This window comes from Carassius gibelio, chromosome A24, assembly GCF_023724105.1.
Source record: "Carassius gibelio isolate Cgi1373 ecotype wild population from Czech Republic chromosome A24, carGib1.2-hapl.c, whole genome shotgun sequence".
NCBI lineage: Eukaryota > Metazoa > Chordata > Actinopteri > Cypriniformes > Cyprinidae > Carassius > Carassius gibelio.
The window spans coordinates 10,115,782-10,142,654 of NC_068394.1; the positions used below are offsets into that span (position 1 = coordinate 10,115,782).

The window sequence follows — 26,873 nt, forward strand, 5'->3', positions numbered from 1 at the left end:
CAGACTGCTTGTGCATTCAAAATCACACTAGATTATTATTAAAATTAATGGCAAACTGATATTTCCTACTGACACACTACAGCAAAAGATATAAATAACTGGCTTAAAACCCTTTTTGGGGAGAAAATACTAATTTTTCCATAAGACTTTTGCACAGTACTGTATTTTAAAAACGACATTGTTGCTACTTTATAAAGAATGACCATACAGTAATTCACAGAACTGATTTAAGCCAGTGACAGACAGCACTCATCTTAACTAAATATCAGAGTGAGTGACAGAGATACAGTACAAACATTATGTGTGCTTTTGTATTAAATAATGACCCAGATTGTGAAATACATTTATTAGCCTTAGATTAAGGGAAGCACAACTTTCACAACATGCTATGGATTTATTTAAAATATTTGTAATGTTCTTTAAAGTTATCCATAGTTTTTTTGTGGTTCTTTTTTTTAAAGTATCGGTTCAGGCACCGTTTAGGAGCCGGGACCGTTTTAAAAGTATTGAAAAGGCACTGGATCCTACTTAAAAGTTATTATTTCTCACTGGCTCATTTACCAAATGAGTGCTTTTTCTTCGTCCTCCACAAATTAAGCTACTGTAGGTAGTTCGGTAGCGAGATGTTTTAATAAATTAGCGTTTTCGATTGACGATGCGATTGACAATGTTGTGATAAGTAGGCTATACCAACTTTGTAACTCATTACCCCCCGAACACTGGACATAGCAGACGTATGTACCGAATACAAGAAGCTATCAATCAAGAAAGTATCAGGATTATGATTTCTTTTTCAGTTTTAGTTTTTGATTAATCACTTGGATTAATCATTCATTTTGACAGCACTATAATGTTTACTGTAAATAGACAACCATACAAGTGTAATTGTCACTAAGCCTGCACCAATGTTCTTGTCCATTGCCCTCGCAGATTCCTGCAGCTAATCATGGATGTACATAAACATTCCATTAAAAGTTATTGATGACAAGCCTCTGAAGTTTGACTTTTTGCACCATAACAATACTTGGCAACTAGTCATCATATCTCTAGTCCTTTAATGTATTTGCATTGTACCAAAGTGCGTTCATTTTAAATGGGCATATATGCTGCTGAGGAAGACCTGAAGGTCGAAAAGTTGCTTGATTAAATTCCTCTGGAGCAGTAGTTTTCAGTGTTCAGACTTCACTTCTTTATTTGTCTATATCATTTAGTTGTCTTGCACCTGTGTCCTAATTGGATGTTTGGGATGTGCACACCATTTTTGTATTTTCATATATGTGGCTGAAACAGGAAGCCTAGTGCATCCCAAATTTTTCAACATGAACATTTTAATATAACATTATAGTCATTATGGCCTATGGCCTTTAGAAAAATGTTTTTTGAGGCGGTGGGGTAGTACACAATAGGCCCCTGTGGTGCGGCCTAAGCTTTTGTTCTTAATGGCATTTTTTTCCCCTTACATTAATTTTACTTTTATACTTTAAGTAGTTTTTAAACCAGTACTTTTACACTTTTACTTGAGTAAAAAGCTTGAGTTGATACTTCAACTTCTACAAAAGTCTTTTAAAACCCTAGTATCTATACTTCTACTTGAGTAATGAATGCCAGTACTTTTGACACCACTGCATATACTCATCTCATATACAAAAGTTGTGAGTCATTTTCCACTGCTTTTGTTCAATGATTTGTTTATACGTAGAACTTATTTTTTTAGTGGAAATAATCCCAGAATAAAAGGAGACTTTGGGTCGGCAACTGTTATATATAATTTTCTGGATAACTAATGTCAGATTTGTGAAACCCTTCGTAAACAATGTTACGTCTTCTATGTCAGCAAATGCACTGATTCATTTAACTTCCAACAGTTCAAGCTGTTCAAATAAAAGAAAAAACTAACTATGATTTCCATCTAGCGGTAAAAAGCAGGCATTGCCAAAGTCAAACTCTAATATGTCTAATAATAATAATAACAAATAAAATGTAACATAAACTAACAAAATATAATTTTATACAACGTTTTTTACTATAATTATTAATAATTTTGAGATGATGAGGTTTTAAAAACATGCTATATATATATATATATATATATATATATATATATATATATATATATATATATATATATATATATATATATATAAATTGTTAATGAAACTAGAGAATATAACCAGACAATGGCTGGATTAATATACACATACAATATTGTAATATCATTTATGTCTATATATCATCAGGAGCCATTAGTATTATTTCAGTGTAGCCTGTATATGCTTTGTTTCTCAAAGTTATGGTAGCAACTGATTCTGAATCACCAGAGTAAATTAACAGCAAATTTTAATTCTTGAGTAAACCATCCATTTAAATGAAAGTTGAGCACACCTAAAGTTCACAGGGTTGGAATAATTGTATCAGTTACTTTTAACAAAACTGAACTTTACTATAATCTTGTGAAGTAAAAAAATAAATAATCATAAATCTTTTTTTTAAACCTTTTAGTGATATGAAAGCATGTTTGTACCATAACCACTGATCAAATTTTTAATATTTCAAGTAAACGATAAAAAGGAAAAATAGAAAATCACAGAATTAAGAAGTTCCCCTCAGTTTTCCCTGATTATGTGATATATTAAAAATGAATTTCACTTCAGTTTCACAGAATTGCCAGAGGAGCAAGACAATTAGAGCAGCACAGCAGCTGATTCCCTCATGTGCCCAGACAATATGTTCAGAAAACAGCCTGAGCTGCACCTCCACTGAATGCATGATAAATTGAGAAAAAGAAAGAAAGAAAAAAACCGTGGGCTGAAGACATCAGCTACAAGGTTTATTCATTAGCATAATTAAACTCACTTGAATTGAGTTAATTTCTCTACAGAGTATTTAGCAAGGTGGGGAGAGGGTTCAAACATAATTACACCAGAATTTCTCCAGAGAGAGAAGGGCATGGGTGACTGATGGCCTCAAATGATTCTCACAGTAATGCTGCGGAGGCTCGATGAGGAATTTTAGAACAGGACAATCGACAAAAACACATTTTGAGAAATGCTGCGCTGATCTCCACCACTAGACGTCAGTATAAGAACATGCGAAATTCAGATCATTTGAAATGGCAATGAAAGGGACAGAATTGATACCAAATACATAACTACACCCTATGGGGGTAAACAATTAATATTAAATATAAAAGGTTTGGAATAATTATGATTTTATTTAGTTTTTTGTTTGTTTTTGAAATAATGAAAGTCTGAAAAATTCTCAGAACAGTTAATACATTAAGAAAAAAAAAAACTTTACTTTTATTCAGTAAAGATGCATTAAATTGATCAAAAGTGACAGTAAATTAATTTATAATGTTAGAAAAATGTTCTACATCATTTACATTTTCTTCTTTGTAACTTTCTATTCATCAAAGCATCCTGGAAAGAAAGTGTCATGATTGCAACATAAATATAAAGCAGCACAACTGTTTTCAACATTGATAATAATGTTTTATGGATCATGTGAAACTTAAGAGTAATGCTTGAAAATGATGGATGGAAATTCAGCTTTGCCATCACATGAATAAATTAGATTTTACAATATATTCAGATTATATTGTGTTATTTTACATTGCAATAAATACAGCATACGAGACATTAAAAAGTAACATTAAAAAATGTAGAAACATTAATTACTCCAAACTTTTGACCGCTAGTGTATAACAAACGTTTCTTACATACTGTATCTTAAACCGAATGAGCAGAGTAACAGCTCCAATGTTTCCTATGTTCAGAAGATCTTTTAGTAAGAGCACATTTGTATTCTGACTGAGGTATATAATATTGTTTCCAGCAGAATCAAAAGGGATTAATTAGCCACATGATAGTGGGCTGTGACCTTTACAGCTCTCTGTGATGATGCTGTAATGAGACTGGAGTCAAACTGTATTGTCTGCTTTAGGTCAGGAGGGATCACAGATCCAAAGATGTAGTGTCTCACTCCTGTCTCGGTGACTCTCTCCCATCTGTTCTCTGTTTGTCTGAGTTCCTCTGACAGGGTGTTCAGTATGAGTGATGTGCCCAGGTCACTACTATACACCAGGAACTCCATCAGTCTGCAACTACTGAGAGCAGTTCATCTCAGAACCACATATCCTTATCTCTCTCTCACTGAATCAATAAGTCTATGATCATTTGGATTAAAATATGATTCTTATGGCTTTTCTACACAGAAAATGTTACAACATCTCTTCAAACCATATACAATATCTATTTAAAGCACCAGAGCAAGGGTTCCAAAGTGAGAGGAGTGCTTCCTGCTAAACAGAAAATAGATATTTATAAATTTATTTATTTTAATATTTCTAATTTATAAATGTAAAATTTATATAAGATATTTATTTTATTAAAAAATATTTTTTTTAATTGTAAGAAAAAGTAACGTAAAATTCCGTTAGATCACTGACAATATATAAGCCAATAAGCTTATGTTAGAATAAAAATAGTAAAAGAATAAAATAAACAAGATGAAGCAAAATGCAAATAACGTTTGTTTTTTAAAATGTCATACTAATAACTCTTAATTCAATTTAATTTAATTTAATTCAATTTTCTAATCACACATATTTTATAGTTATGTATTTATATTCTCTGTGTGGAAATATATAGCTATTTAAGGAGGGGGGGGGGGTCATCATATTGGCATTAACATTTTTGAAAACCTTGTCTTTTGCACATTATGACAAATGTAATAAGTATACATAATATGCACAGTATAGATAATAGACTATATTCTTCTGAAAAGAAATTACTACTAGTATTCTAAACATAGCCATAGAGATCTTCTTTTGCAGTTACTGGGTTACTGGGGGTCTGCTAAGGGGGTGAAGAGGCTTTCTAGCAGGCACTCAAGTGAGCTTTTTTAATGATGGTAAGTGCAATTGGAAAGTTTCAGGGAGCCCTACAACATACTCTCTCGGTCAAAGAAGTCAAACTCAACTTAATTAAGTGGGAGTTTTAATGAGCAACAACTAATAGTTAGAGAAAAGACGCATGGGATGATGGAGAACAGAAAGAGTTTGTTGTAATATCACTAAAGTATTCCCATCCCAACTTCCCATCTCTTCATGCCCTCGCTGCTGTTGCCTCAGAGCACACAAAATCTCATTATCTCCCAGCATCCTTTGCAGGAGAAAGCCCCAGTACAGCAGTTCAGCTCACCAGGTCTTGGCTAACAGACACACACAACCCTGGGCACACCGCGTCCCACAAAAATAACAAAACGAAATCGGCCCCAGACAGGTCTCTGTTATTGAGTGTCAGAAGGCAAACTCTTTACCCTCACACACAAAACTAGAACTCAACTGGCACTTGATGAAAAGCTTCTTTAGTGCCACTTTCGGGAATAAACGCTGATGCGGTTATTTAAAGGGATAGCTTGCTCAGAAAAGAAAGTTCTGTCATCATTTCCTCTCCCTCATGCTGTTCCAAAGCAGTGTGTGGAACACAAAAGTAGATGCTACAGCATTTGTATGTTGCATACAATGAGAGTGGAAAGTGACCAGGAAAAAAGCTCTGAAAGCACCGTGAAAGCAGTTCATACGAATTGTGCAAGTTTCCTGAAGCCATGCGATAGCTTTGTGGCAAACAAACAGTTTTTAAGTTGTTATTTATTCATTTGCGCTCACTTTTGCGTCAATGGCCGTGCTGATCTAAAAAAGATGTGTGTTCAATGCTATTTCAAGGAGCTGAAAACAGACTGCGCCATAAAGACCCTCAAACCTGGTCTAAAGTCAGGTGCAATGTTTTTTCTTTGTTATTTAAAGAGCTTACATGCTGCTTATTAAACAAAGGGACGCACAGCAGCACACAAACATGCCAAATATAAAAAAAAATTAAGGATTGCAATGCATAAGATTATTTTTGTAGACTAAATATATATAAATGCCTACATGTCATAGGCTATCTATTTGCTTGCACACGAGCAGCTCCGTTTCTTCTCAGAGACGCGGTCTGTCTTTGCGATTGCCAAATTCCGCCGTGTAAATAGCAAATCCATCATGGCATGAGCGCAACTGGCTCTTAAAGGGAATGGAAGATTAGACTGATTGGATAATTGCACGTTACGCCCAAAAACCGCCCAAAAACCACCCAAGCACCTGTGCCGGGCGTTTTACACTTTGCGTTTAGATCATTAAAATAGGGCCCCTAGTATTGAAAAGAGTAGCGTGAACTTAACACAAAATATCTCCTTTTTTGTCCCACATAACACAAAAAAAATCTGTTAAAGCTTTGTTCATCTTTGGAACACAATTTAAGATATTTTGGATGAAAACAGGGAGGCTTGTGACTGTCCCATAGACTGCCAAGTAAGCTACACTGTCAAGGTCCAGAAAAGTATGAAAGACATCATCAAAATAGTTCATCTGCCGTGAGCCAGGACTTGAAGTGCAACAGCGCTACATGTCGGTGCTCTGCTCACAAGGCTACAGTATCAATGCCGACACTAAAATACAATTTTAGTCAACTAAAAGACAACTAAAATGCAATAATTACAAACACTAAATCATGTGTTGACAACCATGGCAAAATATTATTAAAACACAATAATTTACTTTAAAGAATCACTGTAAATTTGACATTATTACAAAATCCACTTTTTAAAATTCTACGTCAGTGTGTTAAGAAACATAATAATTAAAGTATCACTAAGTGCACTAAAATATCCTTTTATTTCATTAATATTATAGTTCTGCTTTCTAAAAACTGAAACACTTCATATATTCAAACTTTAATTCCATTCAATTTTGAAAACGACACATGAAAGCACAAGTTGTGTTTTGTGTGGGAAACACTGGGTTATGACTTACACCCATGCAGGGACCAAACACCACAGAGCTAAACTGCTACAAAGCTCTGGTACCTGAAGGGTGGTCTGGCACCAGCTCAGTAACAGGGACTTATTTCATGCTCATGTAATCACTGGAGCAGCGAGGATAAATCATAGTCCTTCTTAGGGATTCTAAACGTGACTGTCTGTTCAGAATATAATAATACAATCCATGGCCATTTGTCCTGGTTTTTCTAAATATAATTTTATGACTGTGCTGTTTGCTGCTGTCTGGTTATCAATCTGTAAACAGTGGTTTATAAACACTGATTTACAGTATATATTGTGTTACTTTAGAGCTATGTATATAATATTACAATATTTATTCATATTTTGAATTAGCGTTTAGTTTGATATTTTCAGTTTTCATTAGAATTTTAATAAAAAATGTGGTATAATATATATATATATATATATTATATATATATAATTTTATTGTGATTTTTTTTCTGTATGTGTAACTATTTAATAGTTATATTACTTTGACTTAACAACAACAACACTGACATCATGTATACGTAGATTATATTACAGTGCATTAATCTGAATTTATCAACAACAACAATGTGTTTGCATAGCTGAAAAAACCTTTTTGCAAGATAACTTTCATCACACCAAGTTTTTATGGTTGACATGGTATTTTAGTGTTATGTTTGTCATTCTATAATTCACAATACAGTACATATTACAAGATTTTATAACTAATATATTATATAGTACACGTGAACTCCCTCTCATGAAAGTATGAAATCTTTTTAGTAAGAGTGCAGATATGAGGAGATGCTCTTTAGATGATGCTGAATGTTTTTTTAGCAATCAAAAGGCATTCCTGAAATAATTTGCAGACCGCAGATGATGCTTCAAAATCAGTGGTGATATTAGCCACAAACATGTAATTGGGTTTGGGTATGCGTGAGAATATGATTGCTTGTAGATTATGAGCTTATGAGGAGGAATAAGTGAGAAACAAGCTAAAGTGATATTTATCTGCATGGTTGTTCACTCATTACCCAGCAGCTCCATGGCATCATCCTCATCTTCCATCTCGTCTTCAGTGACTGAGGGGGCCGAGTCCGGCATGGAGTCAAACGAGTCCTGAGACAACATGGCTGCCAGAAGTTTCTTGTGATTCTGTTGTTGTTGTTTTAAGCCTTTACCCTTTGTCTCCATTTTCAGGCTGCAGACAGAGAGAAAGGGGAAACTGAATATAGCTTTAACATCTAGAAAAGTGGTTCCTTTCATAGCTTAATTTTAAAAAGTTTCAAGGGGACATTGGATGCCCATTTTCCACAAGTTGGTATGATTCTTTAGGGTCTTCATTAAATGTTTGTAACATACTTTGGTTAAAATTCCTCAATGGTCGTGTAAATGAACATACTTTTAACCTGATCAAAAACAGCTCTGTTCACAGCGTCCCATTTCGGTGGATGTCTCTTTAAATGATATCAGGCCACTGCTCACCCCACATCTCTCTTCTGTGAATTTGCTGCCTTGGACTCTGTATTTGGCTCTGAGGAGGTCTTATTCAAATATCTAGCAATCTACGTGGAAGCGGGCTGCAAACTGAAATAGTTCGCTGGTGATTAAGATTAAGATTAAGATTAAAACAGCCCATAAGAAACGTGTTTTCACACCAGAAACCAAAGTAAATAAATAAAATAGCTAAAAAAGTTAACATTTAATCTGATGTCTTCTTCAATTTCCTTTTTTAATTGGAATAATTATCATCATTTAATAAAAACACAATAAATTGTGATATTTCAATTATTATAATATTAAAAAACAACATAAAGTTGCCAAAAAAATTGAGTGAAGAATAGAAAATACTCCACTCATGTCATGTTTACCACCTATTAAGAATTCAGACAGGAAGTGGCAAGGGATGCTGTATAGAGATACCTTATTCTTCTTGTAATATTTACATATTTGCATTACATTTACACACTCTTTCTTTTATATATATATATATCTTTTTTTTTTTTTTTTTTTTTATACACCAGAATGTCTCATAGCAGGTACGTCCTTCATACTGAATGGATTTCAGCTCACTTTCATCATAGAGTTCTACAACATAACATATATAATATTAAATTTGGAATTTAAATAAACCACTTGTGCAGTCCTACATCTATATGAATATATAAACATGAGAACTAATTTGATTATGTCCTTTTATCTATATTGCTAATCTTTAATTAATCAAAAATAGCCAGAAAATAGGGTTTGCTCCTGGTCAAGAAATACCAGATCAATTATTCAATTTTGAGCAAATTAGTGGAGAAATAAATTGAATGAATAATGAACATATGCCGCACTTCACGTCTACACTGGCTTAATTATTCCCGTGTCGATAAAAATAGTCTTCGGAGGTTTAATTTGATTGTTATCGTAATGGAATGATATTATTCACAGATAATCGAAAGGTTAAAGCCAAAGACGATCTGTTTAAATATCCTTAGATGAACATTACTATGCTAATGGCTATGCTAATACTGCACATGTCTCTACTATGAATCATTAAAGCCCTTTTCACCCTTTTTCCCTAATTGGGTGTCACTCAGCCAATTCTCAACTCTCCAGTAATGTACTACAGTGTCAGCAATGCTGAGACACATGTCCCGGTGCTCATAAACATTCACATACTGTTTTCATTTTCACTGTATTCTGCACTTGAATGGGATTATTTTGTAGGCCTTTTGTTCTTTTTCACAGAAGACAAGGATCAAGACAATATTGGATCAAGACAATATTGTACAAGCCAGACTTGAACCTGAAATTCCAACATGAGCAATATGGCTCAATAAATAATAGGTCACAGGTAATTTTGTGGACATTTCTTCCGTTCTTAGAGAACGGTGTATATACCATATTAATATAGTAAAATGTTAATCATTTAGTACCATGGTTCTGCCCAAATTTCTTAGACCACTAGCGAAGACTAAGTACATTATACATTATGTATTTTTCTAATTTAATGCCACTGTTTTCCATTAAAAAGTATCATCAATGACCTAGAAATATATAGCAGAATCTTTAATATTTCTTACTCATTTTGTGTCATAAAGTTTTGTACAAACCCAAAACCTACATAGGTGAAAGAGATAAGTAGAAATATTTCAATGCTTTTACATTCTTTCGTGAAAAAGTTGCATTCCCAGTGAAAATTTGCATCAGCTCACAACACTTTAATGTTCTCTCACAAAATTGTTACTGTACATTCCCTCTATAAAAAAACTATACATTTGTTTACAAAAGAAAATGTATGTGTTTTGCCGTAAAACTTCTTCATTCCACTGGCTGACAAAACCTTATTTCCTCTCATCTTGTTCCCTTAAGAACACCTTTTGATTTCCAGGTTTAAATTAGATTTTTAATGCCACATTTTCAATTTGAACCAACTGATGAAAAATCTGAAAACAAATGTTATCAATTCTGTGAACAGAGAGCTGTATGAATCAATCACTCCATTAAACCTCTGTGGCACTACAATAATTGTTTCATGCATAGAAGAGCCAAAATAATAATAATAATAAATCAATCAATAAACAGTGGCATTTCACATTAATACAAATGTTAGTGACAACTCCAGCTCAGTTTGGCCTAATTACACAGAGGTGCAATTAGTGACCTGATTTATCCTATCATTTCAAGGCACTTGTTCTAGTGGAGGGAAATTTGTGAAGCACAGTTGATACAAATAATGATTTAGGAACAAGCTGAAACTCAGATGGGGTCTGACCAAGGTTCAGATCATTAGACTGTTTCAAACAATCAATCTGAGGCTGGGCTACTAAAATAAAATGATATTGCTTCAGATGAATGCAATTCAAGGAAACTGTGTAAACCCTCGCGTGGGAGACATGAAGCCTTGTTAGACAGAACTAAAGTTGTACTGCTGCCGCATTCCTGTGGGATGAGAAACTCTCCACAACGTCCTCCTGGCAGAACTGATTGTATCCACAGAATCATTCGCTGCTTCAAAAAAAGAAAAACAAGACAACAAAACCAAAGCTGAGAATGAAGTAATATGGAATAACCATGATGTAAATAGGCTGAAATTGTACAGACCACAAGGGCCTTCATGAGTAAACTGGTTGTAAATGTGAAAGCCATCCAATAGGAATGGAGGAAGGATGGATGGTGACCTGGAAAGGTTAATCAAACAAAATTAATTGGTCAGTATAATAAGAATGACGCATGCCATTCTTGTTGCTGACAGAAACCTTAATATGACTCAAAACACAGAGCAAATCTGTGATTTAAGTACAAATGATTTGGGAAGATATGTAGTAAGTGGGGAGTGTGGTGAATGCAGATTCACTGATCGTAGGTCAGCTGCTGGTTTAGTAGATGCAGCTTTTAAAGATGGCATATATATATATATATATATATATATATATATATATATATATATATATATATATATATATATATTAATTTTTTTTACTGCCGCTGATAATTGTAATTGATTTGTGATTGAGTTACCTAATGAATAAAAGGGAAGAAAGAGCTGTTTCAGTCATGATCTACTTTTGAATCAGAATTAAAATTTCTTAAGAAAATGATTCAGTGGCACAAAAAAGACACTGGTTTCCACCAACTGGTTTAACGATGCAAGTAAAAAAAAATAGAATATAAAAATAGAATCAATATATTTAAGTCATTGGATGAATAAAAATAAAAGAAAATCATGCATGCTTATTTCTGCAGCCAGGGTTTTTTTTTTTTTTTTTTTTTTTTTGAGCAAGTAAGTTGAGTTGTAAATGCCATGTGACTAATCATTCTGGAGCTGCAGCAAATAAGGTCAATTCAACACTGCATATCTAATGCCCCCACAAGAACGGTGGAATTGACTCCTAGCCCTTAATCATAACTAAAGTAGGCACTTTAGGGGGCTGCAAATGACTCAAACGGTCTCATGTGAGCATTTAGACCCCCTGACTGTCATCAACTGAAACCCTCCAGTGAGAGTGGGTTGATGGGGATGTTTATGAATGTACGGAAAGAAGAGGGACGTGAAGCATAGGAGTTTGATGGAAACAGAAAGGAGGAGGAGAAAAAAAAGAGACAACTAGGGGGTTACGCTTTATAAAATGTTGTCCTAATAGGAGTTGCACACTGGCTTTATTATCTCTATAATCAGTCACAATAACCCTTCCCAGAATCCACCTCTTCCTCTACCTCTACCTAATTTCCCAGCAGCTTCGACTCTCTCCCAGACGTCCTCCACCGTCTGTCTGCAGCGCCCGAAGACTGACAGCTAAGGAGAGCATCGCTGTTCTAGGGTGAGGTTATGAGGGGAAAACAGCATCTTGTTCCAGAAGAGGGAAGGCGGTGGTCTATTATACAGAGAAGCTGCTGTTTTCTTCCTCTATGTCAAATAGCAGAACAGGTGTTGAAAACAGCCCTGCTATGCTTCAGCACATGTGCAGGGCTGTTGGGAAGATTCATCTCCCCTGCGTATGGGGTTATGAACTTGCAGATTCATATCTTGAATGACAAAGCAAGGTCTGAACTAGGGCTGTAGATTAGGGTGACCAGACGTCCCCGTTATATAGGGATGCCCCCAGTTTTGGTGTCTTGTCCCCGACTGGAGCTATCCCCAGAAATGTCAGCATGTTCAAAAAAGACCACAAAAACAGTGCAAAAAGCCTGACCAAAACGAACTTGTAGTGTAGTGATTATTTTCACCAAGAAGCTACACTGATTAACTGGTCATGCCCCACTGCTGAACCATGAAGAATGTAAAAGGGATGAGAGCTGGGCACTTTTATTATCAACTATCAAAAGAGAAACCGTTTCGATGTACACAGTTAACACTGTGGTATAAAAACACTAATGAGGTGAGACTGAAACAGATTAAACTAACTAAGGAAACAAACTAGGAAGGCAATATAGATACAGTATGTTTAGGTAAATGTCACATTTGACTGCTCCCAGAGATGTATAGTAACGAAGTAGAACTACTTCACTACTGTACTTAAGTACTAAAAGGCGGTATCTGTACTTTACTAGAGTATTATTTTTTTCTCCTACTTCCACTTTTACTTCGGTACATATTTTCGCTGAGTTTAATACTTTTACTCCGATATTTTTTTTATGTGCTGCATCGTTACTCGTTACAATTATAAAAAGGTTACGAATCATTCCATTACAAACCACTGCCAGAACTGTAGATGAGAGGTTTGATGACGCTGGCACATCATTGAGCGAATCAAGCGAGACTGCGCGTGCTGACTGAACTGCTGTGAAGAGAGAGATGAACACCGAGCCGAGCCAGATAATGACTCGTTCACGAGTCAAGAACCGGTTGCATCGGTTTTCGGATGACCAGTAACGCTAGTTCTTTCTGACAGTTCGATTCAATAAACCAGTTGAAGAAAACAGTTCACCGATTCTTTTGCGCTCGATGCAATGGCGTCATTGGCATTGACTGCACATGGGCTCATAACATTAACACAGAATCAGTTCAGAATAAATCACCAAAAGAATCAGTTCGGTTCCAGACGCTCTGTGTGTCGGTTTGCTTCAAGCTAAATCACACATGCTCAGTATCATCAGCTCCTCGGTTCATGAATCGGACGCGTCTGACAGAAACGGTTCTTGACTCGTGAACGAGTCATTATCTGGCTCGGCTCGGTGTTCATCTTCAGTTCTCTCTTCACATCAGTTCAGTCAGTGTACTGTTTGAGTCAATGAATTACTCCGGGATATTGGTTTGTTTTAACTCAGAGGGAGTGTCAGAAACATTAAACAAGTTAACAGCTTAATCAGGGGCGTCGCTAGGCTAGGCTAGGCTAGGCTTCAGCCCCCCTAAACTTATGCCCAGCCCCCCTAAAAATTATTTGATTAATTAATTAGTGATCGCTTCAGTCCCCTTTAAAAACTCATTTGAGACGGTGGCAAGCTGCATCAAGTTCCGGCTCCTCCCCTGATCTGAGTCTGCATGGATTCAGCGCGTTTTTCAATCCACAGGGGCGCCGAGCAGAGCGAACATCAGAGAGTACAAGGTGTGTGTGTGTGTGTGTGTGTGTGCGTGTGTGTGTGTGTGTTCTCGCATCCAATACCAATACGTCTTCGCTGCGTTCACTTTCAACCTTTATCACAGTGTGACAGTTGTTTTTTCTTCCAACAAAAATGAAGCGATTAACACCCATGAAAACATACTTTAGAAAACGATCATGATTTATTTTAATTTACTTTTTAAAATTGAAAACATATTATTGTGTATTTCGGCATTACATTATGCAGCCATGCAAACGAAATTATTAACGACACACATCATTGTCTGAAAGCACTAAATGGCACAGAGAGAGAAACATCATGTGGAGTTATTTTGTTTTCTATTATTAAATATAATTTTGTATTAAGTAATAATGAATCATTAGTGTATCATGATACATATATTAGAGTAAGAGTAAAGGGATCTGTGATTTTTTTTTTTTTTTAAGTAATTGAGTTATAGAAGTGGCAAATTGATAATGGTGTTATTTTTAATAAATTGAAATAAATATAGAACAGATTAAACATATTGCCAATAGACAATTACATTAATACATGTTTTGTCTATATTCTTAATGATTATTAGCTGGTTAGTTAAATGATTTGAAATGAAATACATTTTCAGGGGCTGACTTGATGTATAACCAACCGTATTGTTGATTATAAAGGCTAAAAAGCTAAAAATGTATAATAATAATAATAAAAAAAATAATAATTTATATTTCATTGTAGATGGATATACAACATTTTTTTGTCGTGCGGGAGTAGGTCTGCAAATGAGCAACAGTCAGGTGAGAATAGAACAGACAGCCTCACACACACACACACACAATACCACTGTGTTCCCAAGATTCATTGCAGTCATTGAACCCTTATGTTGTTTTAATATTCTGCCGATTTCCACGTACATTTCATAAGAAAAAGCAGTGGTATCATCAAAGGATAAACATGAATGTCCTAATACTGAATCAGTTAGTCTTTATTGTAAAAAAAATAAATAAATCTACATTCCCAATTCAAAATTTTCCAGTGACTGGTCACATCTAAAAAACTATTAGTTTTTTTTACAGTGTTATATATGGCTCAGTCAGTACTCCTACTCCCATATATGAAATACAGGAAATACAATGGAATAGTGGATTGCAATAAGGTTAGTAGTATACAACCCTACCCTAATAGTCAAATAATATTTTTTAATCATACCCTTATTGGGGGCTGAGCCCCCCTAAAATGAAAATCTTAGAATCGCCCCTGAGCTTAATTCATCTGTGGATTAATGCGTATTGGAGACGCGAACTGTTTAAAACGATTCAGTTCGGTTTGGTGGACTGTTTCAAAAAGATCCGGTTACATCGAATGATTCGTTCGCGAACCAGATATCACAAACTGCTTTGTTTTTAACTGTCTTACAACAGACACGGAAGAGAAGACAATGCTGAATAAAGTCGTAGTTTTTTGCTATTTTTGGACCAAAATGTATTTTCGATGCTTCAAAAAATTCTAAATGACCCTCTGATGTCTTACGGGTTTGAAACAACATGAGGGTAAGTTATTAATGAAATCATTTTGCAAATTGGGCTAACTAACCCTAGTAACTGTTTTTTGTTTACAAGAAGTTACAGTCAAAGGAATTGTGATTGTCTTTTAGGTTAATCATTTGAAATAGTAAAAACAATATGTTCAAACTTTTGACTATTTTCTTTAATAGCTACATAACACAATACTTCTACTTTTACTTTCAGTACTTGAGTAGTAAATTTTAAAATAGACTACTTGCAATACTTAAGTACAAAAAATGTTGAATACTTTAGTACTTCTACTTAAGTGTGGTGCTTAAAGAGCACTTCTACTTCTACTCAAGTCACTTTTTTGATAGAGCACTTGTACTTTTACTCAAGTATGGTTCTCTAGTACTTTATACATCTCTGACTGCTCCAGACATGTCAATGCTTCCGCCATCTTGAAGCAGTCAGCATGTCATCACTCACAATACAAATCAGTGAGTTTCAAGATCAAAACATTGCACAGCCTTTGGTTGTAAAAAAATAATAATAATAATATAAATTCAATCCTTAGGTAATTGGATAGATTTTCAAAGGCAAGAATGAACTGGTTTGAGTTTTTAATAGGTATTACCTCAATTTTACAGGTTCTAAAACTATGGTAACTTATAATGTTGTGTTCGCTAATGGCTTTGTTTTTTTGCATTGTGTTAGTTTGCCTAAATTATCTGCTGAAGCTTATTGCAGTTAAAGATATTCATACATGCGTATAGGGTTGCAGACATCCAGGCAACGACTGTCTTTGACCGTTCCAATATGGTGGACAGCTAACATATAGTGGCCCATTGAAACAGCTGCTAATGGCATCTATCTATACATATCTATGTTAGGCAATGCAATAAGTGAAACAGGAAGTGAACACAGAAACAATGGGAACAGAACTACATTTTAAAATTAGAGTCCAAAACAAAAAGCTAGTCAATAACTACACTGACCTAATCTCAGAATTGGTTGCTAGGTGTATTTTGGTTCACTAAAAAGGCACAATGCTAGAGGAGAATGCGTTTACTCCTGAAATGATTCATTCAATCTGACGAGGGTTAAGGCTAGAGATCATGGCAGCCCATTGCCTTAGTCCTCTGTAAAGAAAGTTTCTGCCAGTGCTTGTACAGCTATGTGGACTGGGGATGCCTGCGGTATCCACCCAAGGCTCCATAATTTACTGTAATCAAGTGAGAGAATATTTCAATCGAATGAAGTCTCTTCTGTCAGCCGGCTTCTGAATATGATTTATTATTTAATATCTGATCCTTTCTAATTAGCTGCATTCTCTGTGGCCAGCCTCTGCCCTCCATTCAAACACCAGCCAATTAAAACCACCCTGGTAACATCTTTAAAGGGTCAAGGAGCTGCAATTGCTGTTTTAAAGATATACAGCTATGCAGACATTCAAAGAACATTTCCCCTCGAGGGATTTATGTGGGGTTACCGGAGGCTACGGCATTCTTTGATTAGAAAGCCTGACAAAACATCTCAGCTTTATGGAGATATCACGAGAAAGTACATTATACAGTATGACATATGCTTTATTCAACTCTGGCTCACTTTATCACGGCACTTTTTATATTTAAATAACCCTTCTAGAACAAATTAGAATGTAATGGGCTGTCATGTTCTTTCCTTTCAACAACTTAAGAGGAAGTAAAAATGTGAAAGTATTCTGAAGTTACACTGTACAAAATATAGTAAATTTTACTGCAAAAGACTTTAAAATGCAATGGTTAAAAAAATTGCTTTATGTCATTTTACAGTAAAATACTATTAAATGTACAGTTTTTGAAAGTAAAAAAAAAAAAAAAAAAAAACTTAAATTTAAGTTAAGAAAAAATAATAAATTGACATTTGCAGAATTCTTGATGGCTTATAGTTTACTGTAAATTTAATTTAAATCTGTTTTAACGTGGCTTTCATATTTTTATGATAAAAATCTGCCAACCACAGCTAACATTATTATTATTATTATTATTTACATTTTTGTTGTTGTTGTTTTTCACTGCAAATTTTCTCAGTGATCACTATTTTTTCCACTGAATGGTTTCAAAAGACAAGCATCTACTATCATTTGTTTGCAGATCTCATTTCTCTAATCCAATGAAATACAAAAGTGTGTCTCACCTTCCAACAGGGCTGTTGTCTTTGCTCACCCAACCCTCAGTTTTGGCTCTTGGGACAGGAGGCTGAAGCATCTCAGCCGCAAGGGGGTCAGGATCTTCCTCCTCACGGCCCACCCACTCACCCACCACACGCGGCCGCAGTATTGAGTTATACGCCAGAGGGTCCTTTGAAAGGGAGGCCGAGTTGTGATCAGCATAAAAGGAGAGAGGATCGGATAGAGACATAAACATAAAACAATCAGAGGTTATGCAAAGGAGTAATCAGATTAAGAGGTTATATTTAAAATGACTGATGTTGAAATAAGACTCATTATCTACGCTACTTGCGTGGCCAGTAATTTTTACGTCAAATAGATTTGAATAACGGAGGACATGCATGGTGAGCAGTAATAAAAAAATCAGCTTTGACATTATGATTTTGCACTAGTTTATCAGCATCTGGCAATTATGAGAAAATGTCCTCTATAACAGTATTACAGGAAGAAATTCATTTGCATTAATAGCTAAATGTTTTAATATTCATTTGAAATACTAAATTGGGAACAGAGGGAAGCCTGGGCAAGCAGCCAAAAAGACACAGGCTATTAAAGTTTAAAAACTGTACTGTATTCTGAGAAATATGACTAAGACATATGTTTTAGCTGGATTCTCTATTCATCTTTTTTTCCTTTTTTTTTTTTTTTAGTATTTGATTTCTATTACTGAAAGAAAGCATACCAGATAAGAAGAAAAACATCATACCAGGTCAAAGTCATCTGTAACAGCAATGCCTGTGCGAAGGAAATAATTCACAGGTCAAATATCATCAGAAAATAGTTTATTGGACACTGAAAATTAGAGGTTCTCAATTTCTTTTTCCAGGACTCATAATTTATGATGGCCCTACACAGTACAAAGTGTATTTTTTTCACCCTGAATATATTTTTTATATGTATTTGATAAGCCTATTTATTTAGTTTATTTATAGTTAGCTGTGTTTTATTATTTGCTTCTGGCACTGCTTTTTTCCTGCTGTCAAAATTCATTTTGGGGTCATGACCGCCCAATTGAGAACCACTGACCTAGAGAGCCTTTAGCTGCAACACAATGTGTTTATTTTAGAATATTTTTTAAGAAATAGAGAAAATTCACAGTTACACAGTTTATTCCTTAAGATTTCCATGTGTGTGTAACACTGGGTAGCTGGCAGTTCACTCACTGCGGGACAGGTTCTCCAGGGCCTTGCCGAGCTTTTTGCTCTCTTGCAGTATGTGATTGAGCTCATCAAAGTCTCGGCTCTCAGGTTTGGTCCTCCAGTCCCATGTAGGGCGCAGTATTGAACGAGGCACTGAAACCGGAGACAAATAAAATACTTTCAAATACGTAATAATAATTATAATTGTAATAATAATTATTATAATTATAATTATCATCATCATCATCAATCGGCTGCGAACAAGGTAGGTTGACAACCGGTCACTAATTTTGTCCATTCTTTGCGATTGCTTCTCGTAGTTCGCCAATATATTGGTGGTATAGCTTTCGCACTCTGCCTCGACTTCTTTTGTTATGCCGCTGTTGTGGCTCATACAAGATTCACTTGTTAATCAAGTCACTCTCATGTCTTCTTAGGCAGTGTCCTACTAATCTTAGCTTCCTCTGTTGTACTTGAAGAATGAGTTGGTTGCGGCCAACTATTTCATAAATCTCTTTATTGCTTTTCTTGTCAAGGTGCTTTATGTATTAATTGGTTTATTGAATCGAACTGTCCGAAAGAACCGGTTCGCGGAAAAGAACCAAACTTCCCATCACTACTGGTGATCCGAAAACCGGTGCAACCTTGACTCAAGAACAAGTCAATCATTCATTCGTACACACACTTTCAATGGAGGGACTGAAGGCTTTCGGACTAAATCTAAAATATTTTAAACTGTGCTCCTCCGAAGATGAACGGAAGTCTTACCGGTTTGGAACAACATGAGGGTGAGTCATTAATGACATACTTTTCATTTTTCGGTGAACTATCCCTTTAACAATACGAGGAACGGAACATGACCAAAATAAGGAAACACAAAGGAACAGAAGTTTCATGACTATGACAGTGAAGACTGAAGAGCGTCAAATGTTTTATATTACAACATGTTTTTGCAGCACTGAGCATTGTAACCAATCACAGATATGTTTTTGAGCGTGTGAACACAACGGCCAATCAGAATCACAACAGAGCTCATTCAGCATGAGCACTGCACTTTCACCAACACCTTTTCTTATAAACAACAAATTATAAACAGAATGCAAATAAGAGATTCATTGTATAGACACAATATAGACAGATTTTCCACACAGTGATTTTGTGATGTGGCTAAATTTAAATGATATCAGTCAGAGATAGTCTTTGCTAACTTTCTGTGTATAACATAACATTGCAATGTTTGACATTATGATAATCATAGCAATGGACAGGACAAAACCAATCTGTTGTGTCAGAACAGAACAGTGTTAGTGCAATAGACCAGCCACTTGTTCGGTTATCTGTAACATGTTTGTTATTTTATTACGCTCATTTGATATATTTAATACAATGTTTACATAGTTTAGCAATATTTGAAGGTTGCGTGATAATGTTTTAATATATTAAATTATTATAGTATTTTTTGCTATGGTAACGAAATTGGTACAGAGGATCATGGGATTTGGTACCGGTATTGATAACGACTTCTGAATTGAAGGTACAGTGACAACAAAATTCATTTTATTTATTTTTGAAGGCCAAGGGCCACTACTGTTTGTGTTTTTGTAATGTTAAAAGTTATTTTTTTTCCATGGTATCGGATTTCCGTACCATAGATTTTTGGTATTATAACATACCTAGTGTAAATAAACACAATGATGTGCCTCACTCCGAAACATGCAGCACATCAGACTAATAAATACACCTTTGTGATTTGATTTGATAATCACACAAGCCATATCACATTTTCACACCCATACATTGTTAGAATTCATTACAACACAACTTTATTTCTTTTAATTTATGCAAATCACATCACACTTCTCATTTCAGAAGATACCAAAATCCGATAAATATGGAAATATCACATCCAACTAAAATCAGTATCAGTTACCCTATTCTGACCTGAGCAATCACTGGGCATTTTAAAGACAATTTTACTCTGTCCATCATCCGAGGACTCTTGACGATTTGTTTCAGGAAAAAGTACCTTTTTAGTCTTCTGTCACTGTGCGTAGCCTCAGTGCAAAAAATAGAGAAATAATAAAAAATCTAAATGTGCACACATTGCCAGACACGTGCAATACCTCTGTGAGTCTTACTAAGAGCACTTGCAGCAAAAGTGTGACACTAAATAATTTAGAACACAGATAAATGTGTTTGCCACTGCAGTGACTCTGCAATGTAATGTTATGACACACAGTAAGAGCTGCATTTTTACCTGACAAAAAAAGTTAATTAATACATACAAAATAAATTAATAAATACATAACAAAAGGTTAGAAAAATAGATAAGTCCATGACATAATGACAGCACAGGTTATCTCAGGTAAAAGAACAAAACAGCTTATTAGCTTCCATGATCAAGTACCACAGCAGTAAAGCTGGATGTTGGATACCCAGAATGACCAATTAGTGAATGTTATGATGATCTGGGTGATCATTTGGATTGGCCTGCAATGAGTATTTAATGCCTTACGGAGTGCGCTTTTATGCATGAAATCATGACAGAATCATGACAATAAATCTATTGTCTAAGGTAGATCTATAGCATATCAGAGTCCTGCACAATTTGTTGCTTAGGAAGAACAGATTCTGACTTTCTGTCTCATGCATGAGATTGAAATTGAGAGTTACTACTGTATGCATACTGCAGCATGTTTCCATGTGTAAATAACCCTGTGTTTATTTTGCTGCAGAGTAACCTCTGGACTCATTATGTGAAACATCACTGCCTGGAAACCAAGAGCCTACATTTTTGTAAACACCTGACGTTGCCTACACTTCAAAGATGTTAAATGAATAATTCACGCAAAAAAAAAAAAGAAGTTAAATTTTCTGCAGCTCTCAAATCTCATACACACTTGCAGATATCAAGACTCTGAGAAGCGCATTTACATGTTACTGAATGTTCGTAATAAAACCACCAAAAAACATTAAACTTTTTGAGACTTTGAATATGTTTCCTTATTGATAAAAGAACAACAATTTAGGAAATTTTAGTTTTAGGTTACATGACATACAATTAAACTTGTAAAGCCTAACATGCAAAATAATACTCTTAAAAAAATAAAAAAGGAAAAAGAAATGTTTATTGAGTACTGACAACATAAAAAAATTGATCTGTGGGCGGGGGGAGCGGGGGGCGGGGGGGGGTACATTCATGTTTTTATTTTAGCCTTTATGGTTTATATAGTATGATATAATGGGAATACAGAGCTTTAAAAAATAGTATTTGGTGCAGATGTTGTTATTTATATTGCCAAAAAGTAATACAATTCTGATAACCTTTTGATATTGTTGATAATTCAGAGGCCTAAAAAATCATGTGCATATTGAATATGATAAGGTAGACTTTATAGGGTAAAGCATGATCTACATATAACTAAATAAGTCAGCTGGAAATGGGCACAGGCACACATCCACAGTTTAAAATGGGGTTACACGTATTTACAATCTCCCTTTATGCCATTTCCTCAAAATTGGCCGACAGCCTCCATTCAGGCAGAAATAGAAACGTTGTCAGTAACGTAGCATCATATTAAATTATTAAAGACTCTGATATAAATTACTCCCTTAGCAATACGTAACACTCAGAGCTCAGGCTGATAGCTTCCATAATGGCACCATCTAAAGATAGAAGTCGTCATTGTTCACTAATGTACAGACAGTCTCCTCTATTTCTGATCTCTGAAAATGCTTGGCTGATCTCAGATTAACAGCCAGCTGAATCACATAAAACTGATGTAATGACACAAGCTTCTCTCTTGCTGCGAGACTCACATGATTTAGACTCAGGAGACGGAGGGGAAATGTTGGACACAGCCAGGTCGCTCTTTGATTTCTTGGGTTTCTTGGGATGGATCTGCCAAGGTTTTTCATAACTCCTGGAGTCCCGTCGTGTACCTTTGTATTCTATAGAGAGAGAGGCGGAGGAAACTGGTAGTGATCTCCATTTTCGCTATGTGCAAAACAGCTTGAAGGATTCTGAACTATACCCACCTGAGGAGCTCTCGGCCCACAATGCTGCAGATCCCGACAGAGTCCTCTGAATCCTGCCAGGACTCTCCTGCTTGGTTTGCAGATGGCCAATGAGGAAAGGAATGGGGTGGTCTGGTGTCTCAGTTATCAGTTTGGTCATCATCTCCTTTCAGAGCCAAACAAAAAGCGATTAGAGTACCGACATCCAGCATCATGTGAGTAAATGCCAGAGAACTTCAGATAAAGTAACACATTGTCACGCCAGCTTGCGTCGTGCCAACCTGAATCAGCAGCGTTGACAAGAATTCAGCATCAGGAAAACTAATTAGGTAATTGGGCATTGGCACATTCTCACTGACATTGAGTATTATATGAGCTATAGCTTGTAGAAGGAAATTTGAAAATAAATTTGAAAACTGAAAATATACTACAAAATATATTTTTTAAATGTAATTTTGGAAGGTACCTTGTAGGAGAGCATATAAGATACTGAAATCACACACACACACACACACACACACATACACATACACACACACACACACACACACACACACACACAATCAAATCTGGACAGGATTCAATTTGTGGAAACTTTCATCATGAAGATTACATTTAAAATGTGTATAGTATTATTCAGTCATGATTCGTGTTCAAAACCAGGAGTTTCCAAACCGGTGGCTGGAAAAAGGGAGCTAGAACAGAAATTTGATTCTAGAATTTAAATTTAACAAAATATTTAATGATCAGGGGCATCTGAAGAGTTTTAAAACTAATTTAAGACTTTTTAAGTCTTTTTAGGGGCCGTTCACATATGGCGCCTAAAAACGCGTGGAAAACGCTAGGCGCGCTGTTTTCTCCTCCTTTCCAAAGCGCTCGGACAGCAGTTGCGCCCCTGAGGCGTCTGTCTTTGCTAAGCAACCATGATGTGCTGCTCTCTCCATGAAGACACGGAAATTTCAGCAAAGGATAAATGGATTTGCAGCTCTAAAAATCGCTTGCAGTAGCTCTGCTAGTAAATTTATTTCAAAATGGCAATCCATATACAATTATGAACAGCAGTTCCTTCATCTTAACTGAGCTTTCAACGTTGTTATGGGAAAGGATGAAGCTGATTGGTTAGTTCTTGTCACATGACCCGCGGTGCGCTTGCGGCATTCTGAAAAGTTGAAATGTTTTTAACTCGATGCGGTGCGGACGCACCTGGAAAAAACGGCGCGTCGCTTCCATTATGAGCGCGCATGCCGCGTGCCTACATTGGAAATAACGAATTTGAGTGCGCAAAAGACGCGATATGTGAACGGCCCCTTAAGGTGTCTGAAACCAATAATACACTGTAATCACAGAAAATCCAGTGCGGACAGGATCAGTTTTCTCAGAGCACCCCTCAGATTTGTACTGTAATATGTTTAATAAAAGTTGTGAGAACACAATCGGATTGAATGACTGAACTAAAACCATAAAGTATGCCTGTGAACCATAAATTTACCCTCCTCTGGAAAAACTACTATTGTCCAATTAAACTCTTTTGAGATATAAAAACAAAATTAGACATTTTATAAATAAATCTAGTGCATGTAAAAACAACTTTTATCAGTTTGCCCTTTCACTAAAAAATTATCTGTGCTGTATTACAAGCCAGACAATCACAAATCAACAAGACGGTAGATGTAAATGAGGTAATTACGACACATAAGCCTTGTTTGGTAATTAAACTAACCTAGTAACAAGGGGTCCATAAAAGAGAACTGTAATTTGTGGGTTTAGCAGGAGGTAAATTGAGCAGGGCTTTGTTACTGTAACTACCCCAGGCTCCCTAGGGAGCAATTGCCCTTGTGGTAAACAGGAAAAACATTGTGGATTAGCACACACTCATTTCAAGCATGTTATGCTCTCTAAGAGGTGTTTTCCCTGTTTACTTCAATGACCTTTTTAATAGAGACGTACTGTAAACAGGGAGATGATACGGTTGGAAAGTCACATCCAATGAGAAAAGACTGACTGACAGTGAATAAGATACTGTATGTTAATAATAACCACGTGCATAGATATACTGAAATTTAGGTCAAAATCCCTGCACAGAAATAAGCATTTCAATTGATTTTCTTGCATCATCAGGATGAAGAAACACAGGATCTCTCGATCATACTGACAGACTGGGGAAATTGGCAGGGGAAAGCAATCCCAGTCTTTCTAATAGACAATCTGACTGCAAGCCAAGTTCAGTGCCAGTTTTAAAGAACAAGCTGGTGTTGGACAACATTTCCAAAGCACTTCATTCAGCGCACTGACATTCTCTGTCTGGATATCTTTCCAGGCATTCTCTGTTAGAGAATGTTTAGAAAGACATCCTGTCCCACCATCCCTACTCTTACTATTTCTGCAATAGTATGTAACCCATGCACAATAAGCACATTTTCACACATTAAAACACCAGGTGATCTACTACATCTGCCAAAATGTGCAGGGTTCAGCAGAGACCACTGGATAGAGTACTGCATCCCATAATACAATGTGCTTGACTATGAGTGACCATCAGTTGTGAGCTCTAACAGCTCAAGGGTTAAGAATTTTTCACTCACAATGGATTAAAATGCTGCCCTTTTTAAACAATATCTTTGTTTTCCAGGGGGGTAAAAAGTTTAAATGTTGTATAGTCTACAATTGTATATAGACTTTTTCAGTATATCTTGAATTGTTAACCTTTTTATCACCTTTGTCTAATAGATTTTTCTTGTTTTAAACATAAACTATTTTTTGATTGATTGATTGATTAAATTGAACAAAGGGACATTACTTAATTTTTTTTGCAGCACAAAATAATAATAATAATAATAATAAAGTATAAATACCATGAATAGGGTTTGAAATATTGAAATATCTAACCTGATTAAAAATATTTAGTTAATGCTGTGTTTTATAAACTGTAAAATTCCTGCTGCAATTAACAAGTGGATGAAATGTATAATTTTATGTTATATCAAACACAAAAACTTACTTTTTAAAATTGCAACAACACCTTATTAATAATTCTAATGTTGAATTTCAAGTTGTGATAACTAATTGCAGCAAATATATATATATATATATATATATATAGAGAGAGAGAGAGAGAGAGAGAGAGAGAGAGGTCTGGAAACCATTCATTAAATTTATTGAATACTACAACAATCTTCAGTGCAGTGATTATGATTTCATTTGCAACATTTTTTTTTTAAATTTTTTATAATATTATAAAAAATTGTATAATATGTATTCATTAAACATTTTAACCTTGCTCTTGCTGATTCAAATTCTCTTGATGTCTTCTGTTCGCTTCCATGAAGTTTCTTCCTTCAACAGAGTACTACAGACTGTCTCAATCAGTGCCAGAAATACTTCAGAAAATGAAGTAACAATTCCCTTTTACGGGATTAAAGTGTATTATTTACTCTATAGTCTCCTGACTCACTGTCTAGACACAGTATGGATGCAATAAGTTATTAATATGTTGCCACAGTTGATCTTACTGTATATATATGTTGAGTTTTAAACCAGATCTCTGCATTTCCTGAGGCTGCACTCTCGTTATTCTTCTGATTCTTTAATGTATGCCTCATGTCACAGCAGGGAAACATTGACTGAAGGCTGGGTCAGAGTTCTGGATGGGTTCCAGCCCTTGAGACAGAAGGAGGAGGAAAGCCAAGGAGTGGTACAGCCGCAGAGGGCAACACAGACAACACAGACAACTCGTTTATATATAAAATATTAAATATGAAGGATTTTACATATATACAGAGTGGCATGTATATATTAATAGTCATACGTTTGGAATAATTAAGCAAAAAATTTAAAAACTATTATCCAACTACTTATTTATTCTAACAAAAAACACAGTAAAAACAGTAATATTTTGAATATATATATATATATATATATATATATATATATATATATATATATATATATATATATATATATATATACAATTTAGAATAATTTTAAATAACTAGTGATTTTAAATCAACTTACGTTACATTGCAGTATGGTTTTCACAAAAATTTGAAACTAAAAAAACAGTTTTTAGCACTGATAATAATAGGAATCTTTATTAAAAACTGAGCATCAAATCAGCATATTAGAATGATTTTTGAA

General features: G+C 35.2%; 1 protein-coding gene across 1 annotated transcript in view; it reads right to left on the minus strand.

Moving 5' to 3' along the window:
* LOC127945979 (uncharacterized protein C8orf34 homolog) overlaps window positions 1–26,873 on the minus strand; it is a 74,598-nt gene that overhangs the window by 40,169 nt on the left and 7,556 nt on the right. Inside the window, exons 2-7 of the mRNA XM_052542203.1 lie at window positions 22,761–22,905; window positions 22,542–22,673; window positions 18,747–18,875; window positions 18,290–18,318; window positions 17,550–17,713; window positions 7,881–8,047 (exon numbers count right to left, since the gene is read on the minus strand). Coding sequence (XP_052398163.1) covers window positions 7,881–8,047; window positions 17,550–17,713; window positions 18,290–18,318; window positions 18,747–18,875; window positions 22,542–22,673; window positions 22,761–22,905 — 766 coding nt within the window. The remainder of the gene's footprint in view (window positions 1–7,880; window positions 8,048–17,549; window positions 17,714–18,289; window positions 18,319–18,746; window positions 18,876–22,541; window positions 22,674–22,760; window positions 22,906–26,873) is intronic.